The sequence below is a fragment of the Hemicordylus capensis genome, chromosome 1 (assembly GCF_027244095.1).
Source record: "Hemicordylus capensis ecotype Gifberg chromosome 1, rHemCap1.1.pri, whole genome shotgun sequence".
NCBI classification, from domain to species: domain Eukaryota; kingdom Metazoa; phylum Chordata; class Lepidosauria; order Squamata; family Cordylidae; genus Hemicordylus; species Hemicordylus capensis.
The window spans coordinates 338,546,300-338,573,550 of NC_069657.1; the positions used below are offsets into that span (position 1 = coordinate 338,546,300).

Below are 27,251 nucleotides of genomic sequence, written 5' to 3' on the forward strand. Positions count from 1 at the left end.
ACCCGGTCGCTGGATAAAAAGCGAGAGGAGCTCCGGCACAGAGCTCCTCTCGCTTGGAAGGCCTCCAGCAGAATGGTGGCTTGCGCGCGCGCGCATGCGCGCGCCGCAAACCACGCCGTTCTCCGGAGGCCCGGTCTACCCGCCGGGAAAGGGCCGGGTAGACCGGGCCTCCGATCGCTGGGTAGACCGGGCCTCCGGCGATCGGAGGCCCGGTCTACCCAGCGATCGGAGGCCCGGTCTACCCGGCCCTTTCCCGCCGGGTAGACCGGGCCTCCGGAGAACGGTGTGGTTTGTGGCGCGCGCATGCGCGCGCGCACAAGCCACCATTCTGCTGGAGGCCTTCCAAGCGAGAGGAGCTCTGTGCCGGAGCTCCTCTCGCTTTTTATCCAGCGACTGGGTGAGCAACTGGGTGGGTGGGTGGGCGAGCAGCTAGCTGGGAGGGAGGGAGGGCTGGATGGTTTTAGAGGTTATTTCGCCGCCGCCGCGGCGGGGGGGGGGCGGCTGGTTTCCAGCGCCCCTATACAGTACAATACGGGCGCTGGCGGGGGCAAGGAGGCGGGAGGGCTAAGCAAGCCCTCCCCGCCCTTAAAGACATACCCCCCACCCGGACCCGAACCAGGCAGGGCCGGACCGGTCCAGCAGTTCGGCCATTCTTTGGAATGGCTGCCGGACCGGTTCGGACACACCACTAGGGTTGTTCTTTTTTTTCTTTTTTAAACTCTCTGAGTATTTCTAGAGGTTCACAAAGTGAGTTGCAGAGTACCATGAGGATTCTTAATTTCACAGTAATGGTGGTTCTTGCAAACCTATATAACATTTGCACTTTGGAAAGCTCCCCTTCCCCCATCATATCAGCTCCCACAGACAGCTACCTCCCACTTCCTACTTCTCACCAGAATCTTCTGTTTCCAATGGTCTTCAGTCCATTACTACTTTCTCAGTTACTTCAAATACATACCTTTTAAAATGTATTCCTCCTTTGCATTGCTCAGTCAGGGTCTTACAATTTGTGTAGGGCTGAAATATCAACCAATATGATCCAGCAGTTAGCTTATCAAAGCTTAACTGAGCCAATTCTTGTGGGAAAGTATTCAAGTGCTGATAGCATCCAGTGGTCAATGTACAGCTCAGGATGTAGGCAATGCTGCTAGAGATTATTATTCCTTTTATAGCAAATACAAGTTAACAAAATTATGATTTATTTATTCATAACATTGGCCAGCTTTGGGCATTTTATAAGTGCCACTGAAAATGCTGTCCGTGCAACAGAGTGTTGTATGCTAATACATATAACTCCATGCAAAGAAGTGTAATATGCTAATCTGTGCCAGTACGTACCATGAGTTTTCATACAGTGCATTCAACCCATGGAAGATTAGCTAATGTCAACCTGGGCTGATGCTAAACCATGACTTAAAGGTCACTCTAAGCATATTAATAGTAGAAAAGGCATGTTAATCTATCCTCAGGATTTCCCATCCCTCTATACAGAAGGAATTTTGAAGTGTGCTTGCCCATTCCTCAGGTATGTTGCTGTGCTATTGCAGCAGTGTGTCTAATCACTTTGGCCTCATGACAGTCCATTTTGAGGGAAGGATCTGTCTGTAGATCAGGGTTGCACAACTTTGGCTCTCCTGGAGATGCTGAACTACAGCTCCCATCATACCACCACCACCAGTGTTCTAATTTTTTTCATCTGTGTGAAGAATTAGATTTGCTCTGGGCAGCAGTATCAAGGCAGTGTGTGTGCACATGCACGGCAGCTATGCCTTTTTTTTTTTTTTTTTTGGCAAATCACTTCTTTCTTCTCCACTCTCATGGTCCCTCTTATGAGATATCTGGTGGGGTACCTGTGGCCTGTCACTCTAATGCCTGGCCCCTGAGCCCGTGGTCAGGTGGAGGGATCCTTGAAAATGGAGTGTCCTTAGTAACCGGCCCTGGTCATAAACAAGCCTCTAGGGGCATAAACCCCCCCCAAAGGGGAAGAGGCTGGGGGCCCCTTCCCCACCCTTTCTGTGTAAAAAATAGAACTTGGCTGCTCCAGCTTCCGTGCTTGAGACTGCCTTTCAGACCCTGCCAATAGCACCCACACACAAACCCTTTGTATAGATCATGCGGGCAGTGGACGATGGAGCGGACCCTTCCAGCCATTTGAAATTCCCAGGCCAGGGCCGGCATAGTCGCGTATGTAGATTTTGAGGTGCAGTGATTCCTGGAAGTAGAGAACCCTGGCTCCCAGCCACCCTGGGCTGGTTATGTTGCCCACTGGAGGCCACAAGTAGGGGTGCATATCTTCACATTGGTGGGTGGGTTGGCAGGGGGCAGGGTTTGACAGTGGCTTGGTGGCAGTCGCTGAGACCAGGACATCACTTGCTAAAGTGGCTCTCCCCACACGTTTCCTGCATGGAGCATCTTCCCTCACTCCCTTTAGTCTGCCTCTCTTGTGAGAGAGCAGTCTGTGGGCAAATGGGCAGTTCTGCTACGCTCAGAACCACTGCTGCCACAGTGGCAACACTGGTGAACTACCCTGCTTATGAGTAAGACTTAGGGAGAAAATATCCCCATCCTGGGAAGGGGATGTGTTCCCCTTCTCCACCCTTTCTGTGTGAAAAATAGAACTTGGCTGCTCCACCTTCCTTGCTTGGGTTTGTCTTGACTTCCCCCTTCTGGCACTGTGATGGGGTGCCCTGCTTGTGCTGCCACTGGGGTGTTGGTGTTTGTGGATAATTATAGTAATTAATTATCCTTTAAATACTATAATTTCTTATTAACCACACAAATGCTTTAGGATTCTTAGTTCAGAACAAACCTTTGAGAAAAGTAGTTATTTACACTTCAGCAGATGTGAAACTGAACTAAGAGGCTCTAGGTATGTGGATATGTAGGTATATCAAAGAAGCATTAACAATAAAAAGGGTAATTAACAACATAACTAACTCTGCTCCACTAATTGCAATTATTAGCATTTAAATACATTGAGTAATAGTCAAGATCAGAGTGACTGCATGATCCAATCACTTATCAATGTTATCTGTTGCAAGGTAAAAGTCAGTGGCTTTTCCAAGGCCACCCCATTGAGTGTCTGGCTAACCTATAATATTAATCCAGGTCTCAACAAGCTTAGCACTCTGATGAGCCACCTAATGGCACAGCAGGGAAGTAACTTGCCTAGGGAGCAAGAGGTTGCTGGTTCGAATTCCCTCTGGTATGTTTCCCAGACTATGGGAAACATCTCTATCGTGCAGCAGCGATATAGGAAGATGCTAAAAGGCATCATCTCATACTACGCAGGAGATGGCAATAGTAACCCCCTCCTGCATTCTACCAAAGAAAACCACAGGGTTCTGTGGTCACCAGGAGTCGACACCGACTCGATGGCACAACTTTACCTTTAATGTTAAAAATGGGTGCTAGTGTTGTGCAGTTCACTAGGAGACTAAGTGGTGAACCAGAGACCCCTAGTTCAAATCAAATCACATTATCTTTGTTACAGTCCAAGACCAGCATAAGATAGAACAGTAGCGCATGATTCAAAATAATATGATAATAAGAAATTATGGAACCATAAAACCATCCTCTCTAATAAAAGCCTTGGTGTCCGTCCGTGGACGGACACCAAGGCGTGTGTTCGTGCCTCCGATGGTCGCTCTGGGCATGCGCGAAGCAGGGAGGGCAGAGAGACACAACCGCCGGCACCTGGCGGCCATGTTGGGCGGCCAAGCGGCCGCCCAGAAGAAGCCGGGAAGGTGCGGCGGAGAAAATTGGCCGAGGCAGCGGCAGAGCCGCCGCCACGGCCAAAAGAGACAGAGACTGGGCCGGTGGGGGGCCGGAGTGGAGGCCGGCGGTAGCGGGCAGCCCTGGCCCGGGCGGGGAGACCGGCGGTGGCACGGAGGCCGAAAGCGAAGGGCCCGCGCTGGCCAAAAACTCCAAAGACGGCGGCGCCCGGCCCCGGGGTCCTTGCCGCGGCATGGAGGCAGGCGGGCATGGAGGCAGGCGGGGGCGGGAGGGAGAATGGTGGCGGCGGGCCCGGAGCCCAGAGGGAAACTGGATGGGGGGGAAAAAAATTAGAAGGGGCAAGGGAGAGGAAAGAGGCAAGGGGGGGGAGGGGGGGAGGGAAGGGAAGGCTAGCGCCCGTTATTGTAACGGGCTAAAAAATACTAGTATTATTATAAAATTACTACTCTTATAATATAAATCTATATTATAATACTATAAAGCTGCTATCCCTAGAGGGTATCTATGAGATTATTAAACAGCTGTTCTTTTTTTTAAAATATGAGAATATAAAATGTAATAAAAACAAATTATAGAACCATAAAACAATATTACTCTAGTATAGTATAAAGATATATAATAATATTATAAAGTTGCTATCCTTAAGAGGGTATCTATGAGATTATTAAACAGCTGTATTTTAAAAAAATTCTGAACATGTAAAATGTGAAATATATAGGATGCAAACAGTGGTGGCTAAAGCAAGGTAAATAAAACAAGGCATCTAAAAATGATAAAATAGCGGTTTAAAACTATGCAGAGGTGATGCAAGGGAATGGCCTGACAGTCACGACCCAACAGGTACTACTCACTGCCACACAGGACATGGCAGTGTTATTCGTGAAAGCCAGGTCTTTATCCAAAAGCAGCATCCGGGTACAGACATGGTTTTGGGCGGCCAGGGTACTTGCAGAGTAGTGGCAATATAAGCTTGGCTCGAATGTCTCTGTAAAAGAAACAAAAGAGGAGTACATGTTCTGTGGTTTCTACCTCTCCAGTATCACAGGGACAAAGTCTCTCTGCAATTGGGATCTTTCTGTATTTGCCTTCCAGTACGGTGGAGGGAAGGGCATGACAATGGGTGAGGGTATAAGCCCTTCTGTGGCTTGGGATTTCTAGCTGTGACAGTTACGCGGCACGGGAAGCAGAGTATCTGATCCTTTCCGAGACAAGAAGGATGGAACCCTATCTAGGTGAGCCTGGTGCTCAGTGTCCATTATCCTCTGTTTAATTACTGTTTTCACCTGGTCACGGCCTGTAACAAGTGTGTGTGGTGGGGTAAAGCCCAGTAGTGACAATTTAGTCCACATTGCCCTTTTCCAGGAAGATTGAAAATTGTCCTGTAGGGTCAGAGGGGCCAAGCCGCAAGGGCTAAGGGATAATTTAAGCTAGAGGTTAAGAATGGACAACCACACTCTGGCCTCAACCTTTATCATGCCCATTTCCAAGCGTAGTGTGGCATTTGAGATACAGCGAGTCACTTGGAGGGCCGCTCTTAGAAATTTGGACTGCACCAGCTCCAAGGGGACAAGATTGGAGGGGGGCCCTAATTAGGCACCATAGATGAGTTGCACCAACATCTTGGCCTCAAATAGTTTGAGCACTGCAGGTATGTAATGGCACCCTCTAGTCCATAGGAATTTTAGAATGGTGGTGGAGCTCTGAGTGGTGAGGGCGACAATGTCACAGTGGGCCTTTCTTGAGCCAGAGGCATATAGGACCACTCCCAGATATTTGAAACAAGTGACCTGTTCGACTGTGTAGCCCTTTATACTTGGGACTTGGGTCTTTTGGTGAAAGCCATGACTTTAGTTTTTTGATTGTTGATTTCTAGTTGATTGCGCTTGCAGTACTGAGCTAGAGCCATCAGCACTCTTCTGAGACCTATAGGTGTCCTAGAGAGGATTACAGCATCGTCAACATAGAGCAGGCAAGAAATGCATCTTATCTGCCGGCTTGGGAGGGTGAAAGTCTGGGCTGCTAAGGTTTCTCACCATGTCATTGATGTAAAAGTTAAAAAGGAGTGGGGCCAGGATGCATCCTTGTTTGACTCCCTTTTATGTAGGGACAGGGTTCGTGAGATGCCCTTGTGGGTTGTGTCTGCATGAAGAATGCAGATCATATAAAGCAGACGATGGTTGATTGAGGACTTCATCCATAGTTTGACTTGGGAGATAGAATCAAAAGCGGCCTTAAGATCAATGAAGGCAGCATAAAGGGAGGCTGAGTTGCTGGAAGAATATTTTCTGATGAGGTGCTGAAGCACCAGGCATTGATCGGTTGTGCGTCTACCCTCCCTAAAGCCAGCTTGCTCCTCTGCAAGCAGATTTTCTTGGTCTTACGTTTCCCATGTAGATGTCTAGCATAGAGCCTGCTGCTGGTGTTGAGCAGGTTGGCGGGCCTATAGTTGGCGGGGTCATCCTTTCTTCCCTTTTTGAATATGGGGATGATAATCACCAGCCCCCAGTCCTTGGGAATATAGCTATGAGTCAATGTATGTAAAGAATGAGGCCAAGACTGGAACCCACCACTCTATAGCATTCTTTATAAGCCCCGGAGAGATAAGGTCTTCCACGGGGGCCTTTCCCGTTCTGGTTTTGGAAATGAGAGACTCTATCTCAGCCATAGAGACCTGTGGCCACCTGGGCAAGTCCTCTACATCCAGTAGGGAGGACATCTTCTGCAGTGGGGTCTTCATACAGCTTCTGAAAGTGCATTCCTGGATCTCTGATGGGATATGAGTGCCTAATTGAGCCAAGCCATTGCCAGTAGAGTGGGTTGTGATACGCCAGAACATAGCAGAATCCTTTGCTCTGACTGCCTGGATGAGTCGTGACCAAGTGGCCATCACCTTTCTTTTCTTGTGTACCAATAGGTGTTTATATTATGATTGAGGTGATTTGGGAGGGCCATTGAGGCATTGGTTCCTGAACTGGATTTATGGATCTGATAGGTGAAAACAATAGCTTTCCTGGCGTCAACACAGTCCTTGTCAAACCAGTTTGGATGGACGCACAGGCAGCTTTGAGGGGTGCATTATGCATTAGGTGCTTTTGTAACTGGTGCTCTAGGGTTTTGTAGGTCTCCAGTGGGGCACGAATGGGATCCTTTGAAGTTAGGTCTAGACAGTAGCTCTGTAGAGTTTCCTTGGCAAGAAGCTCCTTTATTATTTGGTCTAACTGGGGGTACAATTTGGCATGTCACCTGGTTTGACCTGCAGGCAAAATGGCGGGGTGGGCCTCCAAGCAGATCTACTGGGAAGGAAATAATAATTGAAGGCAGATCGGGGAATGATCGTTGTCAAGGTGAGGTACTACCTTAAAATTCACAGCAAGGGGTAGCAGGTTCCCGGGGATGGTGATGTAATCAATGGCACTTGTTCCGAAGCCAGATAAAAAAGTAAATTCTCCTGGATGGTACTCTGTGAAAAAGCCATTTAATATATAGAGGTTGAGTCTGGCAGTTGATTTAGCTAGGCAGAGGCCTGCATAATTTGATCTCTGGTCCTTAGAGAGGTCGGGGGGTGCTCGGGCTCCAGGCAGGGAAGTGGAAGCTGGTGTCAGGAGAATAGGTGTGGACATCAGGCCCGAGCCTGGCATTGAAGTCACCTCCAACACCACCAGTGCTTCAGGTATAATTTTATTTATTTATTTACATTTCTATCCCGCTCTTCCTCCAAGGAGCCCAGAGTAATGTACATGGTTATGTTTATCCTCACAACAACCCTGTGAGTTAGGTTAGGCTGAGAGTAGTAGTAGTAGTAGTAGTAGTAGTAGTAGTAGTAAATTTATTACGGTCCTTAGACCAGCTTAACATTTAAAGTAATACAATTATAATTTACAAAATATTCAGATTGCTAATACAAGCTCTGTGAAGTTTGGATGCAACAAAACAGAACTTGGCCACGTTTATAGAAGTAACAAGTTTAAAATTTGACAATAAAACATCCAAGTAAAATTGATCTGTATGACCAGGATAGTTCTTTAAGAGAGGAGCAATAAACATACTACAAGCATCCCTATAAAATTGACAATACAGAATAACATGAAGCACTGACTCTATATCCCCTGAGCCACAAGGGCAATGACACAGTGCATATGGGACTCATTTATATTTCCCGTCTAGGAGTGAGGAGGGAAGGGCGTTCAAACGAGCAAGGGTCAATGCTCTCCTAAACTTGGGTAAAAACATGTGATCTAAGTATTCAGCCGGTCTGTGGCTGAAATTTTGAGAACCTATATAAATTCCCCTTGGTAGTCGAGCACACTCCTCCTGTAGATCTATATCTAATAGTCGTTGCCTAACAAAGCATAACGCCTGATCTAAACCCCTCGCGATAAGGTCTTCTTGAGACATGCCCAGTTGATGTAATTTCGTTTTTAGAGCAATTTCCCATTTAGATGTAAAGCTGTCAATTAACACTAAAGGCGCTAAACCGACTGGGAAGAAAACCAAATGCAGCCAGAATTTGATTATGCAAAGCCATATTTTCATTTTCAAGGTGGTAACCCCAACCTCTCTATGGAGAATCACGTTAGCTGTGCCTCTAGGGGCTTGAAGGATAGCCCTTAAGAATTTAGTTTGGACTGCTTCTAAGATTGTAAAGTTATCAAAAGGCCCAATTTGTGCGCCATAAAGAATTTGGGGGTATATTTTAGCCTTCAATAATTTGACAGCTGCTGGGACAAAAAGAGCACCTCTCGAGAAGTAAAAAGATGTAATCACATTTGTCGTCTGCTGGGTACTGTGAGAAACAAAGCTAAGGTGAGCTTTCCAGGATCCACTGGAATGAAATACAACCCCTAAATACTTAAAAACCTTGACCTGCTCAAGGTTATGTCCATTTATGGACCATTTATGGGTTTGGGGGCATTTTGCAAAAACCATCACCTTAGTCTTGGTATAGTTTACCTCCAAGGCCTCCTTCACAGTGTAGGAACTCAGGGAAGTTAAGGCACGGCTTAGCCCTATCTTAGTTTGAGATAATAGGACAATGTCGTCCGCATAAAGCAGTAACAAAACATGTCTATTCGCAAGTTTAGGGGGATGAAGAGCAAGGTCATTCATATGTAAAACTATTGAATTTATATAAAAATTAAATAAAACAGGGGCAAGAATACAACCTTGTTGTACTCCTCTGTAGGTAGGTATCTCAACCGAGAGATGCCCTTTCCTACTATACCTCACTCTGAGGTGGGTGTTCTGATGAAGATTGTAGATTAATAAAAGTAAACGTGAATCTATTGATGATTCCTTTAACTTCATCCAAAGTCTATCTCAGGAAATAGAATCGAAAGCTGCTTTAAAATCTATAAACGCAGCATACAGGGAGGACTTAGGCGATGAGGAATATTTCTCAGCTAAGTATTGTAAAATAAATACTTGCTGTGTTGTAGAAAACCCTTCTCGAAATCCCACTTGTTCGGCAGATAAGATGTCCTGAGTATCCAGCCATTCCTGTAATTTCCCCAGGAGATGTCTAGCATAGAGTTTACTAATAATGCTAAGGAGTCTAATCGGGCGATAGTTATTAGGATCCTCCCTTATCCTAGTTAGGCTGAGAGATAATGACTGGCCCAGAGTTCTGCCCATGCAGAGGTGATTTCGGGTTTTCAGCACTGTGGTGGGAGGTACTTATTGATGATCAGCAGTGAGCTGGGCTCCAGGTGAATCAGAATAGTCATAGAAGTTTGTTTAAGTGGGGTGAGGGGTGATGTGGCACGCAGCGTAGCGGAGACTAATATCCCCAGACCATCTTTAAGTCTCCCTCGGCCTGCCCCAGGAATTGCCCTCACTTCATATGAGTGGTATCCATTAAGCATAAGGTCATCCGCTGTCCAGTTTCCTGCACCAAAATTATATTGAACTGGAAAAGGAAGTTGGTGGAGTTTGTGCCTCTGAAATGGAACCACCCAGCCACATTCCACGAAAGGACCTTGATTTTATGCTGATCTGTGGGATGTCACAGGGTCAAGGTGGTGGTTGAATTTTGGGCAGGAGAACTCCGTATAGGAATTAGCAAATCTCCAGTAGCCAAGATGGGGGACTGGGGCTCTTGCCGAGATGGGGAGGGAGGGGAGCATCTTCTAGTACCCACCCTTCTGGCCTGGGGGGGCGATGGTGAGGCATCGGTTGATCCAACATTTTCTTCACAGAAGCCTGCTGTATTGGGTCCAGTCCAGGGAGGTCACCAGGGAAGGCCTGAGAGCTTGCTTGCTTGGGTAGACTGCTTTGGGCGCTCAGCTCGCTAGTGCTCTCGAGATGGGAGTTGACGCCAGTTCCCAGACCCTGCAAGGCGGTGGGTGCTACCACAGATTCAAGGCATTAGGTGGGGCTATGCCGCTGAGCCTCCTGTTGAGGAGATGCTGTGGGTGGGGGGAAGGGTGCTGCATGGCTCCAGAGGCGTAACTAGGGAAAACGGCGCCCGGGGCAAGCACTGAAATCGCGCCCCCCGCCCCCCCAACATACTACATTATACTTAGGTTTTTCCTCACAAGCGCCCGCCGCCGCCAAGCCAGGCCACTGACTGGCCGCCAGGCGCCAGCAAAGCAATGGGGGGGGGGGCGTGGGCGGCGCAGAAGGGACCGCTCGTGGGGGAGGGGGCGCCGACGCGCTCCCTTGACTGCTGCAGCACTGCTGCACTGAGCAGGAAACATTTGTATTAACAAAAAATAAAAAATAATAAAAAAATATTTTTTGTCATGGCGGCGCCCCCCACGTGACCAGAAAAGATGGCGCCCGGGGCACGTGCCCCCCTGCCCCCCCTATAGTTACACCTCTGCATGGCTCTGCCATTGAATGCCAAAGGGCTTGTATGAATTGATTCTTCTGTCATAGAAGACATCCGCCCTAGAGTCAAATGAAGGGGCCTCACGAGAGGGATTCAGGAGACCTGTGGCGCAAACAATCTGTCTGGGACAAGGAGAACAGTATCACTGTTGAAATGTGGGTCAGAAGCAAGGAGAACTCCGGGGCGCAGGAGCCCCAGAATCCAGGAGGCAAACAGTGGGGGCAGGGGGAGGCCTGAGAGTCAGAGCTCCCGGGTTGTCTCTTTCACTTCCCCATCACTTTCACTTCCGCTTTCTGAATAAAAGTCCAATAGGTGCACTTTCAGTAGCTGTTGGGGGGGGGGGATTTACCTCCATCAGGTTAGTCCAGCTGTACATGTCTGAAGCATGACCTGATTTTGGAGTTGAGGGGCTGGAAAGCCTTAAGATTACATATGATAGCTGAATTTCCATACCCTGTTCCAGATGCAGCTGACATTTGGAGTCTGAGGCTAGGCACAAGATCCCTTTTAATCTTTCCTGCGGTCTTATGTTTTGCATGACTGTAGTAAGTTTATTTTTTAGCTGGAGCAGTTCATCTTGGATGGAATTGTGACGGCTGCAAATTAGCCGTCTCTGTGGAGGAAGTTAGTTGAAGCTTCTCTTGACTGGAGAATTTATTGTGATTGGGGTTAAATACTTTGACAAATGGGCTGTGAATCACTTGGCCAGAGATAAGGTTTCTTTAAGGCTTTTGTTTAAACAAAAAACAAAAAAAACCCTCTTTGACACAATATTGTAAATTTGCAGCCAGTGTGTCAAGGGCATCAGTTTTGAGACCATTGCTGCATTTCTAAAGGTTAGAAAGAGTCTTCATATTCAGTCTGGAGGGGAGATAGTAGTATGCAGCTACTCCAATAGTTTCTATCCATGAGTTTGTGAGATAAGACAATGAGTTAATAATTGCCTGGCGGCTCGCTCAGTTGCAATAATCATATCTGGGTAATTTAAGGACATACTGAGAGGTTTGTAAAACTCTCTAGAAATTTGGGCAACTGTTGATTCCCGAGAGTCCTGCAGGTGCCTTATGTGTGCGGAGCGAGTCAGATGCAAGGGGAGGGGTGGTCAGGAGTTGATGAGGACAACTGTATTTTTAACCCCCTGTTAGTTCTTTATGATGAATTGCTCAAAAACCAGTCTCTTTCACCTCCATCCATCCATCTGCAGAATAGGGCAGAATTATGGACCCATCTTGAGATAGTTTCCCCTGCCCTCATCAAGATCTCAGAAATGTGTGGATTTTTTTTTGGTGGAACAGACTATGTAGTCTGGTGCCATTTTTATTCAGAAAGGTGGGGAGGCAGCTCCTTAGTTGTAAATGTGTGGAGAGGGAAGAGATTGCAGCTTCCCAACAAAAGATACTTTGCCGCAGATGTTCAACCTCTTACTCCCTCATCTGCCATTTTTTTAATTTTTATTTTTGCAATTGAGCAGACTGACCAATCTTTTTTGTTGGGTAAGAGGTAGAGGGAAACATACTTGCAGTTGTTGTGTTGGATTTCTTTTAAAAACATGCCAATAAGTACAAGCCCTAGAAATTTTTAACAAAATAAGATTATTGTGATGCATGCTACTAACAACAATAGTCACTTCTTGATAGTAAGCCTCAGAGTAACTGGGATTTTTATTTGTTTAACATTAAGTTTCCAATTGTGCTCATACTTAAGTAACTGCATTGAAAAGGCATAGATCGGGCTGCTTTTCTTGCTGAAGTGAAAAGGCTGGTGATTGCTCATATGCAGTCCTATGCTCAACTGTATATCTGGACAAGTGAGATATATCTCAGTTTTCCCTATCGCTAAGATGAGGCTGTGATTAAGAATGTTGATGCAACTTCTTGTCCCCTTTAAAAACTCCAAGCAAAAAGAGCCTTTTCTGCCTTAGATTTAAACAGCAATGGCGTTCCTCCGTTTACAGATGAGGAACGCTGAGGCTGAGAGATGAGTTCACATCTCTCAACCTCAGTGTTCCTCATCTGTAAATGCTTATTTTTGGTCCGGTATTTGTCCAGTTCTGCTGGCCATTGGAAGGGTTTTGATGTTACTATCTCTTGTTCTGTAGATGTAGGTTTTTTGAAAGTTGTCATTTTGTGACTAGCTCTGCCTCCCCCAGCCACCATTTTGCTCCACTGGCTGCTCCCAAAGATCTGACCAAACACACAAAAATGCTAGCTTCCAGGAGCGTTGTCTGCCCTCCCATTATTAGATAACATATGTTTTAAAATCAAAAGTGCACTGTATAAATAGAATGGTGTTTGTTGTAATTAGGATGTCATCTGTCCAGTTTAAGAATCTGCACTTGCAAATTGCTCATGCCACTACCATGATGAAATCCTGCCAGAGAAATAAATCAGAAAAACAAGGAGGGAGCTTGATACTCAATGGCTGCATCTTTTGAATCAGGCATAGTAATAATCCTTGGCCTAGTGTTAAGACCATTTAACCTCTGGGAAGCTGTAGATTTAATTAGTAAGCCTTGTGCTGACAGTGTTCACAAAGTGGAATAGAGGATTGTGTGATTGACAGGATTCCTCTGGAAGGGCATTGAACAACTGTGCTTCATACAAAATTGATTCTCGGAAGCTGAGCTGCCAATTATGGAGAGAGAGAAAATCCACCCAAGCCCCTTATTTTGTGCATATAACCTTCCTCTAAGCAAGCAATTTGTTTGATTTGCGTCAGTCATGAGGAGCAAAAGAAACATAGCACCAGGCCTCTAAAGTTCATAAACTGTACAAGGGTTGTTTTATCACTTTGTCCCTTTTGATTGACTCTGATACCCAGGCTTGCTTTTTGTCCTATTTCATCTAAGATCGTTTGCATGTTCCAGTGCACACTGTAGCCATGTGTTGAAAGTAATCAAGGGTGACTTAATGTGTGGAAGAGGGTAGTAGGCTCATGACACCAGAACCCTGCACAGTGTCTATACATTAGGGCTGTGCTTCAGATGCTCTAATCCCAATGAAATTGTAACACACACACACACACACACACCATTGCCATGGGGAGATAGATAAGGGGAAAGGATTGAGAGGAGCTACATGCCCCAGATGTCCTTGTATGTCTTCCCGATGGTTTGAGTCTATTCAAACCATGGGCTCTGGTTTGAATTGAAGAGCCCCACACACCAGAAATGTGAGGAACTGCACAGAGATGACCACATAGGGAGTGGCTACCTTCATGCAGCACTGGCAGGGCATGCTGCAAATTTATCTGGACTGGAGCGTCAAATGCATACCCTCGTACATAAGAGCATACCATGGACACAGGTTCTATCTGTACAATCTGACTGTGGAAAGAACCTACTTGCATACAGCTTATACAGCATAGGCTCTGTGTAGAAGAGCCCATCAGTACATGAACCCTGCGGCTGGGGTGGCTACTGTGATCCGACTATTCCTCTTCCAGGGCATTGAGTCATGTTTTATTGTTATCTGCACAGTGTTTATGTGTTATTGATGAAGCAGAATTATTCATAACAAGAGGAGGCTTTCAGAAATAAATTTTTAGAAAATTGTGCTTTGGGGCACATATCATGGAAAAGCTCTTTAATCTTTTAAACTGATCTAAAAGGGTTTGCAACCAACAGGGCTTTGTTCTGGTTGCCACTAGATTGACAGATAAGTTCACATGAGTATGGACTTGCAAGCTCTTGGAGTGTATGAAGTCAGGCAATGTAAATGGAGGATTGGGACCACTGGAAAGGATCCAGTGATTGTTGCCTTTTTAAACTGAGAAATTCAAAGTTAGTGTTGAGCTGAAAATATGAGCTTTACTTTGGGGAGTGGAGAAAAGGCTGTCAGCAGTCTTCCTCCTAGCCTAATTTAATCCCCAACCTCCTTTGTGACCTCCAACCAAACCATAGATATTAGGCATGTGCCCGAAATGTTTTGGAGGCCATTATGAAGGCCTCCGAAACGTTTCAGCACTGGGGGCGGTTTCGGCGTCTCGGTGCCGGTGGGGGTAGCACTGTAAGGGCAGGAGAGGGTGTACTCACCCCTCCCGCCGCATTTCCCCCGCCGGCACGCTGTTTTTTTTAAGCCCCTCGGAGCGGCAGCGTTCCTCCCTGCTGCCCTGTTTGCCCGGTTGGCCGGAAGTGGTAAGTGTGCATGCGCCTGTTGCGGGCGGGCACGCCCTTCTGCCACGTGTGCGCACGTGCACAATGGGCGCACGCGCACTCGCCACTTCCGGCCGACAGGGCAAATGGGGCGGCAGGGAGGAACGCTGCCGCCCCAAGGGGCTTTAAAAAAACAGCGCGCCAGTGGGGGAAATGCGGCGGAAGGGGTGAGTACACCCTCCCCCACCCTTAAAGCGCTACCCCTGCCGGCGCCAAAGATTTCTGTGCACATCCCTAATAGATATTGAATGCATGTACAATATGGCTTGGTGGCTTGAGCTAGTATGCAGATATTCGATGCAGGATGATTGGGAGGGCTGGCAGAGGGAGTAGCTGCGGAGACACAGGAGGCTGAGTCACTTCTTTTAGTTCCGCCTCGGTGGCAGTCAATGAGCAATATTTAATTGACTTTTATGAAGAAGAACTGATGTATGCAGATAAGCAGGGACATCTTTCTTCCAACTCCTTCATGGGGGCTCTCAGTGGCATTTGCTTGTGAAAATGCAGTGCATTATAACCATGAATGTGATTATAATGTTTTAAAAACTTTTTTCCCTCCCCCACCCCGAATCCCAATGCAGGAGAAGAAAACTTACTCGCAATCTTAAAACGAAGATGGTGGAAGTACATGATCCTGGGAATAGTAGATATAGAAGCAAATTATCTGGTAGTTAAAGCTTATCAATATACAACTCTGCCTAGTGTACAGGTATGATTTACAGATTTCAGCTTGCTTCTTTGCATTCTCTCTTTCTCTCCCCCCCCCTTTCTCTCTCTCCGCACTGCCATATGTTTATAATGTCCCAATCTTTTGTTGTCCACTTCCCCTAATTCACGACTTGTCGAATTTGGAGCTAAAGGCACTGTTTTGCAGTTTTATCATTCCATTTTGAGAGAGATCAAGCCCATCATTATGGCAGCCATTGAGAAGTTGCACAGTAAAGAATTAGGCAGTGAGATGCAGCTGCCTTCCTATATGCAAAGGACAGTAGAACAGTCAGGTAGCTAGATAATAGGAAACTAGGTAAACAGAACCGGAGCTGTTCTAAGGGAGGAAACCAATGAGAGCAGAGGCGTATCTAGGGAAAATAGCGCCTAGAGCAAGCACTGAAATTACACCCCTGTCCAAACATCTGACACCCATCTTTCAGATAACTTTACCATAATATCAGCTCAAAAATACAAGTTCAGACACTTTCAGGAGAAACAGGTTGTAAGCAACACACACATGCATACACACACACACATACAACCACGCATGTGGCACATATGTGCCAGTCGCCGTCCCAAGAAAACGTAGCACATCCATGTGCTGGGCATGCCTCCATAGAGCTAAGCAGTGAAAGCTCTCTTTAGCAAATGTTCTGCCACCTCAGCACACCTCACTACAGGTTGCTGCCTCCAAGAAATTCAGGGATGGGTTTTTTTCTGTCCAAACAGCTTTTCCCTTAAAGGGAGATGGTTGCATTGGGAAATCCTAGGGGCCCCAAACAATCTGAAATTCTCCAGCAGTTTACAATAGGCTTGGATCCAGCAGCCTGATCAGGAAGAAGGGGGAAGTTGCAACTAGCCACAGAACAGCAAAACAGTGTGATATTCAGTTTGTTGTTTGTTTTTTAAAAGCACTATACAAGTTAAAGGCAGGCACTTTCCAAGTTTGAAATCCCACAAACCTTATAATCAGATTGGTAGACAATATGCAGATAAAGATAGAGCTCTGTATAGAGAATTAAACAGCATGCGAGTGAATATTTCGATTTTATTCCTTGCCTCTCCCTGCCAGCCTTCAGTTTTGCCAGCTTACAAGGTATTAAAGTTACCAACATTGTCTTTTTAAGGGATGTTTTGTCCACTTACTTTTGTGCCATTTATATCTGTTTTTTAAATGTTTGGGTCCCTTGCCAACAACTTTGCATTCTTCTGACTACCTAGATCAGGGAAAAATCTAGACTTGGGTCTTGCAGAGGCCATTTGAGCGTGTGTGGCAACCATTTTTGTTTTCAGCAGCCTTTTAAATTTTTTTTAAAAAAATGGCCACCATACATGCTCAAATGGTCCCTGCGAGGTCCTATGCCTTGCCAGGCCTCGCAGAGGCCTTCTGAGCATATGCGGTGACCTCCCAAATGGCAACTGCACTGATCTTTGTGGGCCCAAACAGGCCTGAAAATTAGTCCGACAGGCTGTAGCAGTGATCTAAGAGGCCGGCGGGGGAGGGGGAACCTTTGCAGACCTCCCCCCTGCAGCCCTTAGGAAGCCCCTCGAAGGGGCTACAGGTTTTTTAAAAATTAAATTTTAAAGAATAAATCAGCGAATTGGGGAGGGGCTGGGGGGCAGCATGGCACTGGTGCCCCCCCCAATGACACCTAGGGCATGTGCCCTGGCTGCCCCCTCTAGTTTTGCCTGTGAATGAGAGGCACCACTAAGTCCTTTCAGTTGTTGCTGATGAATCAGCCATGACTAGATCACACTCTGTAATGCAGTTTCAAGAGTTGGAGCTATCAGATTTCTCTACAGGAGGAGGGGGTAATGAAGCAGTCTCTTGCATTTGCGGCCTCTGATGGAGGCCTGATTCACACAGATTAGCCCTCTTGAGTTGCTGCAACTTTCTTCTAACACAACTGCAGTGGCACCACATCACAAGGGTAGGAAGGAGTCTCTGCCAAGCTACTTCAGCTCAGACTCTTAGAAGTGGTTGAAATCTGATGAAAAAATTCCGTGGACGGTTGCTTCATGTGCAGCACCCACACAGTTGCATCAGACCTGACTGGCTATTTGAGTAGGCTCCAATTGTGACTGTCAGGAATGTAAGGCCGCCTCCCAAAGGAGGCTCTGAAAATTGCAAGGGAAGAAGCACTCTCCTCTCATTCCCCCTCTTTCATCCCAGATGTGTGTGTTGCTTAAGGAAGGAGGTGGGGGACTAGTTGATCTGCCTTGTGTTGTAGCACTGGTTTATAGTGTTGAGGAATAATGGGTCACAACCCTATAACTTCACAAGCTACTTCCCTCCACCTCTTTCTTTCTTTGCTAGACCTGCAAACATGTTGTAGTTCTTATACAGTCCTGAATCCTCCTGCTTCTGGTAGGCCTGAACATATTTCATGTGATGTTTACTCAGTTACCGTATTTTATGGACTATAAGACTCACTTTTTTCCTCGAAAAATATCCGCCAAAATTCAGGAGCGTCTTATATGTTTTAACAGTTTAATAAGTTAAAACTCTGCAAAACTGGATTAAAATTAAGGTGCGTCTTATAGTCCGTAGCGTCTTATAGTCCGTAAAATACGGTATACAATTAACACATGGAGAAATGTTAGTTTATATGGGGATAGCAGCAGTAATTTTTAGCTTACTTTCCAGTAGGCTTATGAGATCATCTGACATTCGGTGTGTATATGTGTCCCTGTCTCTGTCTCCCACTATCAACTTTGCAATGCCTGGACCAATATGAACCAAATTGGGTACAGTTGTAGGGACACCTCAATGGCATACTTTGTGATGATATCATCCACCCCAATTCAAGATGGCCGATGTGTAAACCTTTGAGGCATTTTTATTTTGTGATGATGTAATCCACCCCAATCCAAGATGGTGGATGTGTGAACGCTTGAGGTGCAAGTGGGCTAACTTGCAGACTTACTAACTAATTTGAACCAAATTAGATACAGTTGTATCAGGGACACAGGGACACCTCAGTGGCGAAGTTTGAGATGATGTCTTCCACCCCAGTTCAAGATGGCGAACATGTAAACCTTTGAGGCACAAGTGGGCTAACTTGTGAACTGCCTAACCGATTTGAATCAAATTTGCTACAGCTGTAGAAACACATAGGAATGCCCCAATGGTGTAGTTTGTCATTTTGTAATGGCGGACATGTGAACCCCTGCTAATTGATCATAGAGGGCCTTTTTAAAGTGGTGATTCTCTTATATTTAGCAGTGGGAGAGCAACTGGCCCTATCCAACCCCAGCACAGCATCCCTTCAGTGGCTGTTGCTGATATCTGCCTAATGTTTCTTTTTAGATTGTGAGCCTTTTGGGGACAGGTGACCATCTTATTTATGTATTTTTCTATGTTCATTTTGAGAGCTTTGGTTGAAGAGTGGTATATAAGTATTTGATGTCATAGTTGAGGCGCAAGTGGGCTAACTTGTGGACTGTCTTACCAGTTTGAACCAAATTAGGTACAGTTGCAGTGAATGACACACAGGGACACCTCAATGACATAGTTTGTGATGTCATCCACCCCAATTCAAGATAGTAGACACATAAACCTTTGAGGCGCAAGTGGACTAACTCGTGAACTGCCTAACCAATTTGAACTAAATTTTCGACAGCTATAGGGACACATAGGGATGCTCCAATGGTATAGTTTGTTATGTTGTCATCCACCCCGATTGAAGATAGTGGATGTGCAAACATTTGAGGCGCAAGTAGACTAACTTGTCAAATCGGTGGCCTAACCAATTTCAACAAGATTTGGTACAGTTGTAGTGAGTGACACATAGGGACACCTCAATGGTCTAGTTTGTAATGATGCCATCCACACCAATCCAAGATGGTGGATGTGTGCGTATTTGAGGTGCAAGAGGTCTAGCTTGTGGATTGCTTAACTGATTTGAACCAAATTTAGTCCAGTGGGAAATTAAAGGAAATTAGGCAGATTAGTTCTTACTAGAACAACTTCTTGTTGTTGCTGCTGCTGCTGTTCCCCACCACCACCCAGCTGTCATGATTACAGTCATGGTTAAAGCTGTTCTTGTGTAAGCAGCCAGTTCACATTAAATATTCTTCACAGGTGTGCCTTGATTCATGGAAAATGAACCCCACTCTTACCCCATACTAAGTGGACATTAGTATGGCATCTAAGACTTTGAAGGGGATAAGAGCAAGGCATATGTTTTTAGCTGATGGCAATGAAATTTCAATAAATGAGAAATCTCCATTACAATTTTTTAATGGTGAGCAGTATATAAAGCATTTCAATGGATAATCAGCTTTACAGCATATATCTTTTTTCACATTGTCTGCTCCATGATGCAAAACCTAATATGGAAATGTACTAAGCTTGTGGTGCTTTCAAGAAAGAAACATTAGACAGCTTCCTGCAAAAACCTAAGCTAATTATCAAAATAATCTTTAGTGGAACACAATGCACTATTTTGTTTTAATTTAAAATAACTCTGAGTCTCCTTGAAGATGTGTTGCAGGTAAAGCTATATTTTCCATGGTAAGCTTGAACTTTTCAGTTTCCAGATTTTTTTCTGGGGGAAGCACACAAAAAAGGACAAACATCTCCATTTGTCTAAGATTTGCTTCACACTTATATTTTCTATGAACACTAGATGTGCACAAAATTCTGGAAAATTCTAAAGTTCCTCCACATCCCTTTTACCTCCACAGGGGGCAGGCATTCCTGAACTTCTGGCAAGTAACTTGGGTGGGGCCTTTAAGATAAGCCTTATCCCATGCCACAAGCACTTCTGGGCAATGTAGACTTTCCCTGGGCTTTCTTCATGGACAGATTACATTTCCCAGACAATTCTGTGATTTTCCCAGAAGTGCTTGGAGTATGGGGCTTAAAAGCCCCACCAATATTACTTAGAAACCTGGAAAGGTCTTCTGGCATGCTTGAGAAATATCTCTCTACCACCCTTTGTGGAGATAAAAGGGATCTTGGGACTTTGGAATGTTCCAAAGCTTTGCACAGTCATAGTGAATTCCTGAATGTATGAAATGTGAATTTAACAAGCACATGTATCACACAGATAGCTTGTCCAGAAGTCATGACTGCCTGCAATTCTCTGTTGTGGGTATGGTTAGTGACAAACCCAGATGTGCTTCTGTGATGTGTGAAATGGTCCTCAGTTGCATGGATTCATAGTAGTTTGCATTCTGCATTATCCCATTCACTATTTTCCTCTTCTGGGTTAAAATTAATCCCATCTCTTCATTTCTTTTCTATAGCTAAAATGATTTAAATCTCCACATCATCAGAAACTATGATAAAATTTTGTATTATTTGGGTTTCAAGCAAAATATTATCAAAACAAAAGATATTTTTGTTTAAATGCCTCCCCACGCATCTCTTATATAGTTCCATTGGTCTGTCAAAATTATTTACAAATATCTTGAATAATTATTATTTAGAATTAATAGGTTGGATTTTTTAAAAGCCTACTAAGATTAGAATCGTTCGGACAATGGTTTTTCCCACGACACTCTATGGATGCGAAAGCTGGACTTTGAAGAAGCAAGATAGAAAAAGCATTGACACTTTTGAACTTTGGTGCTGGAGAAGACTCTTTAGGACAGGGGTGGGGAATCTTGGCCCTCCAGCTGTTTTTGAACTACAACTCCCACCATCCCCAGCCACAATAATTGGGAACATAGGAAACTGCCATATACTGAGTCAGACCATTGGTCTATCTAGCTCAGTATTGTCTTCACAGACTGGCAGCGGCTTCTCCAAGGTTGCAGGCAGGAATCTCTCTCAGTCCTATCTTGGAGAAGCCAGGGAGAGAACTTGGAACCTTCTGCTCTTCCCAGAATGGCTTCATCCCCTGAAGGGAATATCTTGCAGTGCTCACACATCAAGTCTCCCATTCAGATGCGGGGACAAGTCATGCTTGCTACCACAAGACCAGCTCTCCTCTCCTAATTGTGTCTGGGGATGATGGGAGTTGTAGTTCAAAAACAGCTGGAGGGTCAAGGTTCCCCACCCCTGCTTTAGGATATCATGGACAGCCAGGAAAACAAACAAATGGATCCTAGAACAAATCAATCTAGAATTTTCACTCGAGGCACAATTGACCAGGCTCAAACTACAATACTTCAGACACATTATATGAAGATCCAGCTCCCTTGAGAAGTCCATAATGCTGGGAAACATTGAAGAAAAGAGAAGAAGAGGATGACCAGCAGCAAAGTAGATGGACTCGATTATGACAGCAATGAATTTCCAGCATTATGGACTTCTCAAGGGAGCTGGGTCTTCACATAATGTGTCCATTATCCGAATGATTCTAATCTTTTTAGGTATAGAAACGTCATGGCATTGAAATATCCTTTCCAAGGCCTTCGTTGCAACCCTACCAAGTGCTAGTCTGTGGCATATTTCTTGACTGCTAGATCCTTTACTGTTAATGGTCGATCCTAAAAGGCAGAAGCTATCCACCACTTCATTGTCAATTCTGAGGCTGGTTTTTGTACCCGTTGTCATTAGTTTAGTCTTCTTGACATTTAGTTGTAGTCCCATTTTTTCACTGTGCTCCTTGACTTTCATTACTAGAACTTGCAGATCATCCGCATTCTCAACTATCAGGGCACTATACATTGCCTTTTCTGATTGGGTTTTCATTTCCAACATGTTGAATAGCATTATGGGCCACATTCTGCCACTGGCACTTGCTATAAGTAGTGATTTAGTCTTGGGCTTGATATTTGTTTGGCAGCTTTTGCTGAGTGAAGGTGCGAAATCTTTTGCTCGTTCTGGTGATGTGAAATGACTGGGGATGTGAATGGAACTGGTTTGTGTACTCCCAAGGGGAGGGGGGCATTGTTTCAAATGACTGGGAAGGCACTGCCTACCTCTCAGCCCCTGCCCTGCTGCTTCCCCCCTGCCAGCACTCTCCAGAAAAGCGGGCGCACTGGGCTGCAGCATTCCTGCTTGCAGCCCCAGCCCCCATGGCATATGCACCGACCATGAGCTCAGCAATGCTTCTGGGGCTGCAAGCAGGAATGCTGCAGCCCAGTGCACCCGCTTTTCTAGAGAGCACTGGCAGGGGGTAAGTGGCAGGGCATGGGCTGAGAGGTAGGCAGCACCTTCCTTGTCATTTAAAGCAACCCACCCACCCTCCAGACTGGTTTGAACGCTGCTGGATGGAACCAGTTCGGCACTCCAGGGAGTGCCAAGACAGTTCCGTGCACATCCCTAGCAATAACCTTGCAATAATCTCTGAGAGAACTCCAGCATTAATTTCTTTCAACATGTACATGATCAACCAAGTTGCTTACAGGAACAAAATGTTAACGTATGTTTGGCTTTTCTCACTATCAAATCTGTCAACTTCGTCTTCTTCTTTTTGCCATCTTAGCCTTTTAAAAAACAGGAATCAAAATATTTTGCATTGTAGGCCAACATTATTTGCCCCCCTTCACAAGTAGCAACAGTGGCATGGAAGTAGTTTCCCCATGGCATCATCCCACACGACAGCTGTCTGCAAGTGATTTTTGTGATCAGATGGGCAGGACCAGCTATGTGGTGCTCTCTTTTGTGATTGAGACTCTTCCCCTTGACCAGGAGCCCATTGGATGAGAAAGATCCATGTGATTATCCCCACACATAGGATTGCAGCATTCACATACAGTCTGCAGTAATGTGGGCTCACCATGGAAAAGCTGCTTGAACACCACTGTGGCTATGTGTGAAGGGGGTTCTTACAGAAATTGCACCTGTGTGATTAGCCTGCCATGGATTCCCCATGTAATCCTCTCAGCATTAAAACTGCTGCATGTGATTTCGGGGCAAGAGCTCACTTATCACCAAAACATATGAAGATCTAAAGATACTTCTCTGCAAAAAAATAATAATGTTGTTTTCACATAATTTTATTAATAGTTTTGTTTATATGTCATTTTGGATGCTAGTTAGTCCAAAATCATCAGATTGCTATTACACATGGTGCCAAGCTGGTACATACAGAATTGCCAATGCTAATGGCAGACTAGCCTGCTATTTCACACAGTATCAGGCTGTTGTGTCTTCTCCCTATGCTTTGAAGTTGTATACCTGTGAAACATAAGTGCAATAGCTCCTCTTTTTCTTGTGGGTCCACAATAACCACTTGACAACCTGTTGTTACATTTAGAACATCTATGCACAGCTATGAAAAACAGGTTGCTCCCCTGTAACTCTTGATCCTGAGTGATTCTTGTGTATTCACATAAAATGAGTGCTGTGCCTGTGCAGTAGCCTTATCAAAGCTCTTTGTGACACTCTAACTCTGCCTCTTGCGCTTACAGCGCAGCTGCTAGAAAGAGGTGGTTTGAGGGCCTTTCACTTTGTTCCGGACATCTGACAATCATCCATCTCTGGATCTGTAAAGTAAGTGAGAATCTTCCCAATAAGGCTACTGTGAAGGCACAAGACCTATTTAGTGTGGATAGGCGAGACCTGAGGATTACGAAAAGGATTATGAGGTTTTCATTCCTGAAAATGAAAATCATGGTTCTATTCTTTCATTGTTTCCTTTGTATATTTTTCCCCTTCTTTGCCACCCCACCCCACTCTTGGCAGGCATCTTGGCAACTCGATCAAGGTTTTTGAAATAGTAAATGTCTTTCAAAATTTTCACATAATAAAGTTGGCCACTAAGCAAAAAACAAGATACTTGCCACTTGGATAGCGAAATAAAGATAAGTCATGCCATCTCGCTTGCACACTCTGCAGTTTCACTGTGACACTTTTATTTATTTCAGAACATTCATACTCTGTGATTGCAGACATCACTCATGTGCTTAACAACCTAAAACTGTTTTTAGCAGTTTAAAAAAATGCAGCAGAGAATTTCAGATATTCTTAGTATGTAAAGCCATTACTTCAAACTAGAACCCAGAAGGAGATTAGAGTGGTTTTCTGAGCACTGTTAGTGGTGAGAGCCTGGAGTTACACAGAGAATAGGCATTTCCCAGATCTGTCGTGTTAGACATGACCAGAAGGGAAATTGCCAATTAGAAGAGGTGAGGTAGCAGGTGATAAATCCCTCTCTGGACTAAAACTTAATCCCTCTTGCAACTGCTGCTACAGTACCTCAGGGCCAGTCACTGACAGGTGGCAGCTGTGAGGGGGAAGAGCTTCACACAGTTTGCTTGGGGGCAGCACTAATGAGGTGCCCAAATGTGGCGACTGTGGATAGTAATTGACAAGGGGGGGAAATCAACGACAGAGAATCAGCTTAGCTGTTTCTTGTTACATTCCAGTGGGAGTTTACTGACCAGCGTTTTGCTTTGATATGGGTAAAAGATCAGCATTTTATTTTATTTTATTTTATTATTTATTGTGTACTATTGATCCCAAAGCTGCTCTTTTCATAGGTTTTTACTACACCAAGATTCGGATGTGTGCTTGTATGTAGCAGATATTTTGATCATATAGACACTGAAACTGAGGTTTATCAACTCACATATTCAGTAAAATAGTCTGTCTACAAATAACCATAAAATGACAATGCTGTATTGGATGATGGTCACAGAAAGCAACTGAGATACAGATGAGATAATGTCCAGCTTTCAGTTCCTTCCTTGCTTGGATTCCTTAGCCAAAGGCAAGGAATCAGCCAAAGGAATCAGTTCACCTTTGATATCACTTTCATCTTTGCTGTAGACAAACTCACTTCCCTTTTTTATTCTGTACTATGATACTATATGATCATTGATACTCAATGATACTATATCATTGTCTTTTGTCTCCCACATAGAGTGTCCTGGCTACTGATCTTGACCATACAATTCTTGCTACTGACCTTGTCATACAAGCCACACCTGTCCCTCTATCATTTTATTTGACCCTTATCTTGTGGATACTCATAACTAAAACTACTGGCAGAAGCTGCCTGTGGCCTGACGCATGACACCCAGAATACTTTACACAGCATATTTAACGTGTCTCCTTATGCCAGAAGAAGTTGGTTAGTAGTATTTGGTTTGAGGTTTTGCTGGTGTCTAATTTGGGTTGGATCAAGCATAGACTGCTGATACCTTTTTATATTAGTGATTCTTTTGAGTACACATTTAAAAGGAGAAATCATCATCTTTACTGTCATTGAATATCTTGCTGACATAAACTGCACACACACTGAACTGTCCAGATTCTGTTACAAATAATAAAGAGGGAACAGAATAATCTGAGAGACAATGATGAAAATGATATTTCATGGACGTACATTTTACTAATGGTGAGAAAATTGCCTTAGGCCAGGGAACCATGAGCACTGAAGAAACCTACTTTCCTACCTACTGTTCTATTCTTGGAGCCTAAAGGATGTGAGGATAGGCAGACTTGCTATCACCTTTCCTGACAGAAAATTGGCACTCTCTGAAGCTGCTGACAGTACCGAAATGTGGTGGGAAGGAGAAAGACTCATAAATAATAATAAGTGGCAGCTCTTAAGAAATACACAGGGGGAAGAAGTAGGGCACTGAAAAAGTGAGAGGGTGTGTTTCCCACCCCACTCCCTCCATCCCTCTGCCTTGTTCCTCACTCAGCGGGGGTGAGGCCATTGAGAAGGCTGGCACCACATTTTGAGGGCTCTCATGTAGCACTGGGTCTCCTCACCCTGGCCTGGCTCTCAAGGTAGGTTTGGGAAGGACTGAAGCTTGGTAATGAGCTTGTTTCCTCTTCCCTTCAGCCCTAAGGCCATTATAGGAGTTTGTCCTTGGGCTCAGTGGATGAACAAAGCAAGTGGCTTGAATCAACATGTTTTTACACTATCCACATTTGCACACTACAATTTGAGACAATAAATAGTACATATGCAATTATTTTATATTAGGGGTTTATATACCACTTTTCAGGCAAACCTCACAAAGTGGTTTACAGAAAAATAAGTTATACAAAAAGACAGCAACAGCAAGCAATGGAATAGCTTTAAAAACACATACACAACCCAGCAGGGATTATATTTGTTGTGTTTGCTTGTTTGTATTTCTATATTGCCCCATATAAAATCTCTGGGCAGTTTATAATTAAAACCCAACAGCAATTAACACCTACAATCATAGGAAATGAATTAAAATGATCATCAACAAAACTTCAAAACATTATGACCTATAAGCCTGATAAAATAGGTTAAAAACAGCCAGAGATGGGAAGATTCTGATTTCATTTGGGAGAGATTTTCATTTAGAGCCTTGGGGCAACCCTAGAGAAGGCCCGGTTTGGGGTCACCAAACAAGTCAGTGGACCTCCCCCACTAATCTTTAATAGACAGTGGGGTTCATGAAAAAGGCAGCACTCTCTTAAATACTTTGGGCCCCAGCTGTTCGTGGTGCATTCTTAAATCAGTTCATCTGACTGGTTTTTTCTGTTTTCTTGATCACAGGGAAATATCACTGGATTGGGGTGGAAATGTTACGTTACAACACATGGATTATGCTTTGGTCAGCCAAGTTGCTAAATGACAACTGAGTTCTATTAAGTAACTAAAGATAAACACTTTTAATAAGTTAGGAAGCAGTTGTGAGGCCTTTCAGACAGCTTTATATGCAGCAGTACTCTCAGCTGTAATCAATACCATAACCGCACTGTTGCTTTAAATGAGCTGTTTGTTAATGGCTAGACAAAATGGCCATTCTGCTTTGTAAAACAATTATATCACCCTTATTTTAATAGTATTAAATTTCACTATTGAAGAGACGGGATATATTAAGCAAGAGAGGCAATGACATATGGTGGAAAGTGCTTAGTATAATTTGCCTCTTCTCTTCCTGTGTTATAGTTAATTGAAAAGTAGAAAGGACCAACCAGCCGTTTATTTT

General features: G+C 44.7%; 1 protein-coding gene across 1 annotated transcript in view; it reads left to right on the forward strand.

Annotated features, from left to right (window-relative positions):
- SLC35F1 (solute carrier family 35 member F1) overlaps window positions 1-27,251 on the forward strand; it is a 366,953-nt gene that overhangs the window by 269,501 nt on the left and 70,201 nt on the right. The window contains exon 3 of the mRNA XM_053280004.1: window positions 15,299-15,426. Within this exon, the coding sequence (XP_053135979.1) occupies window positions 15,299-15,426 (128 nt within the window). The remainder of the gene's footprint in view (window positions 1-15,298; window positions 15,427-27,251) is intronic.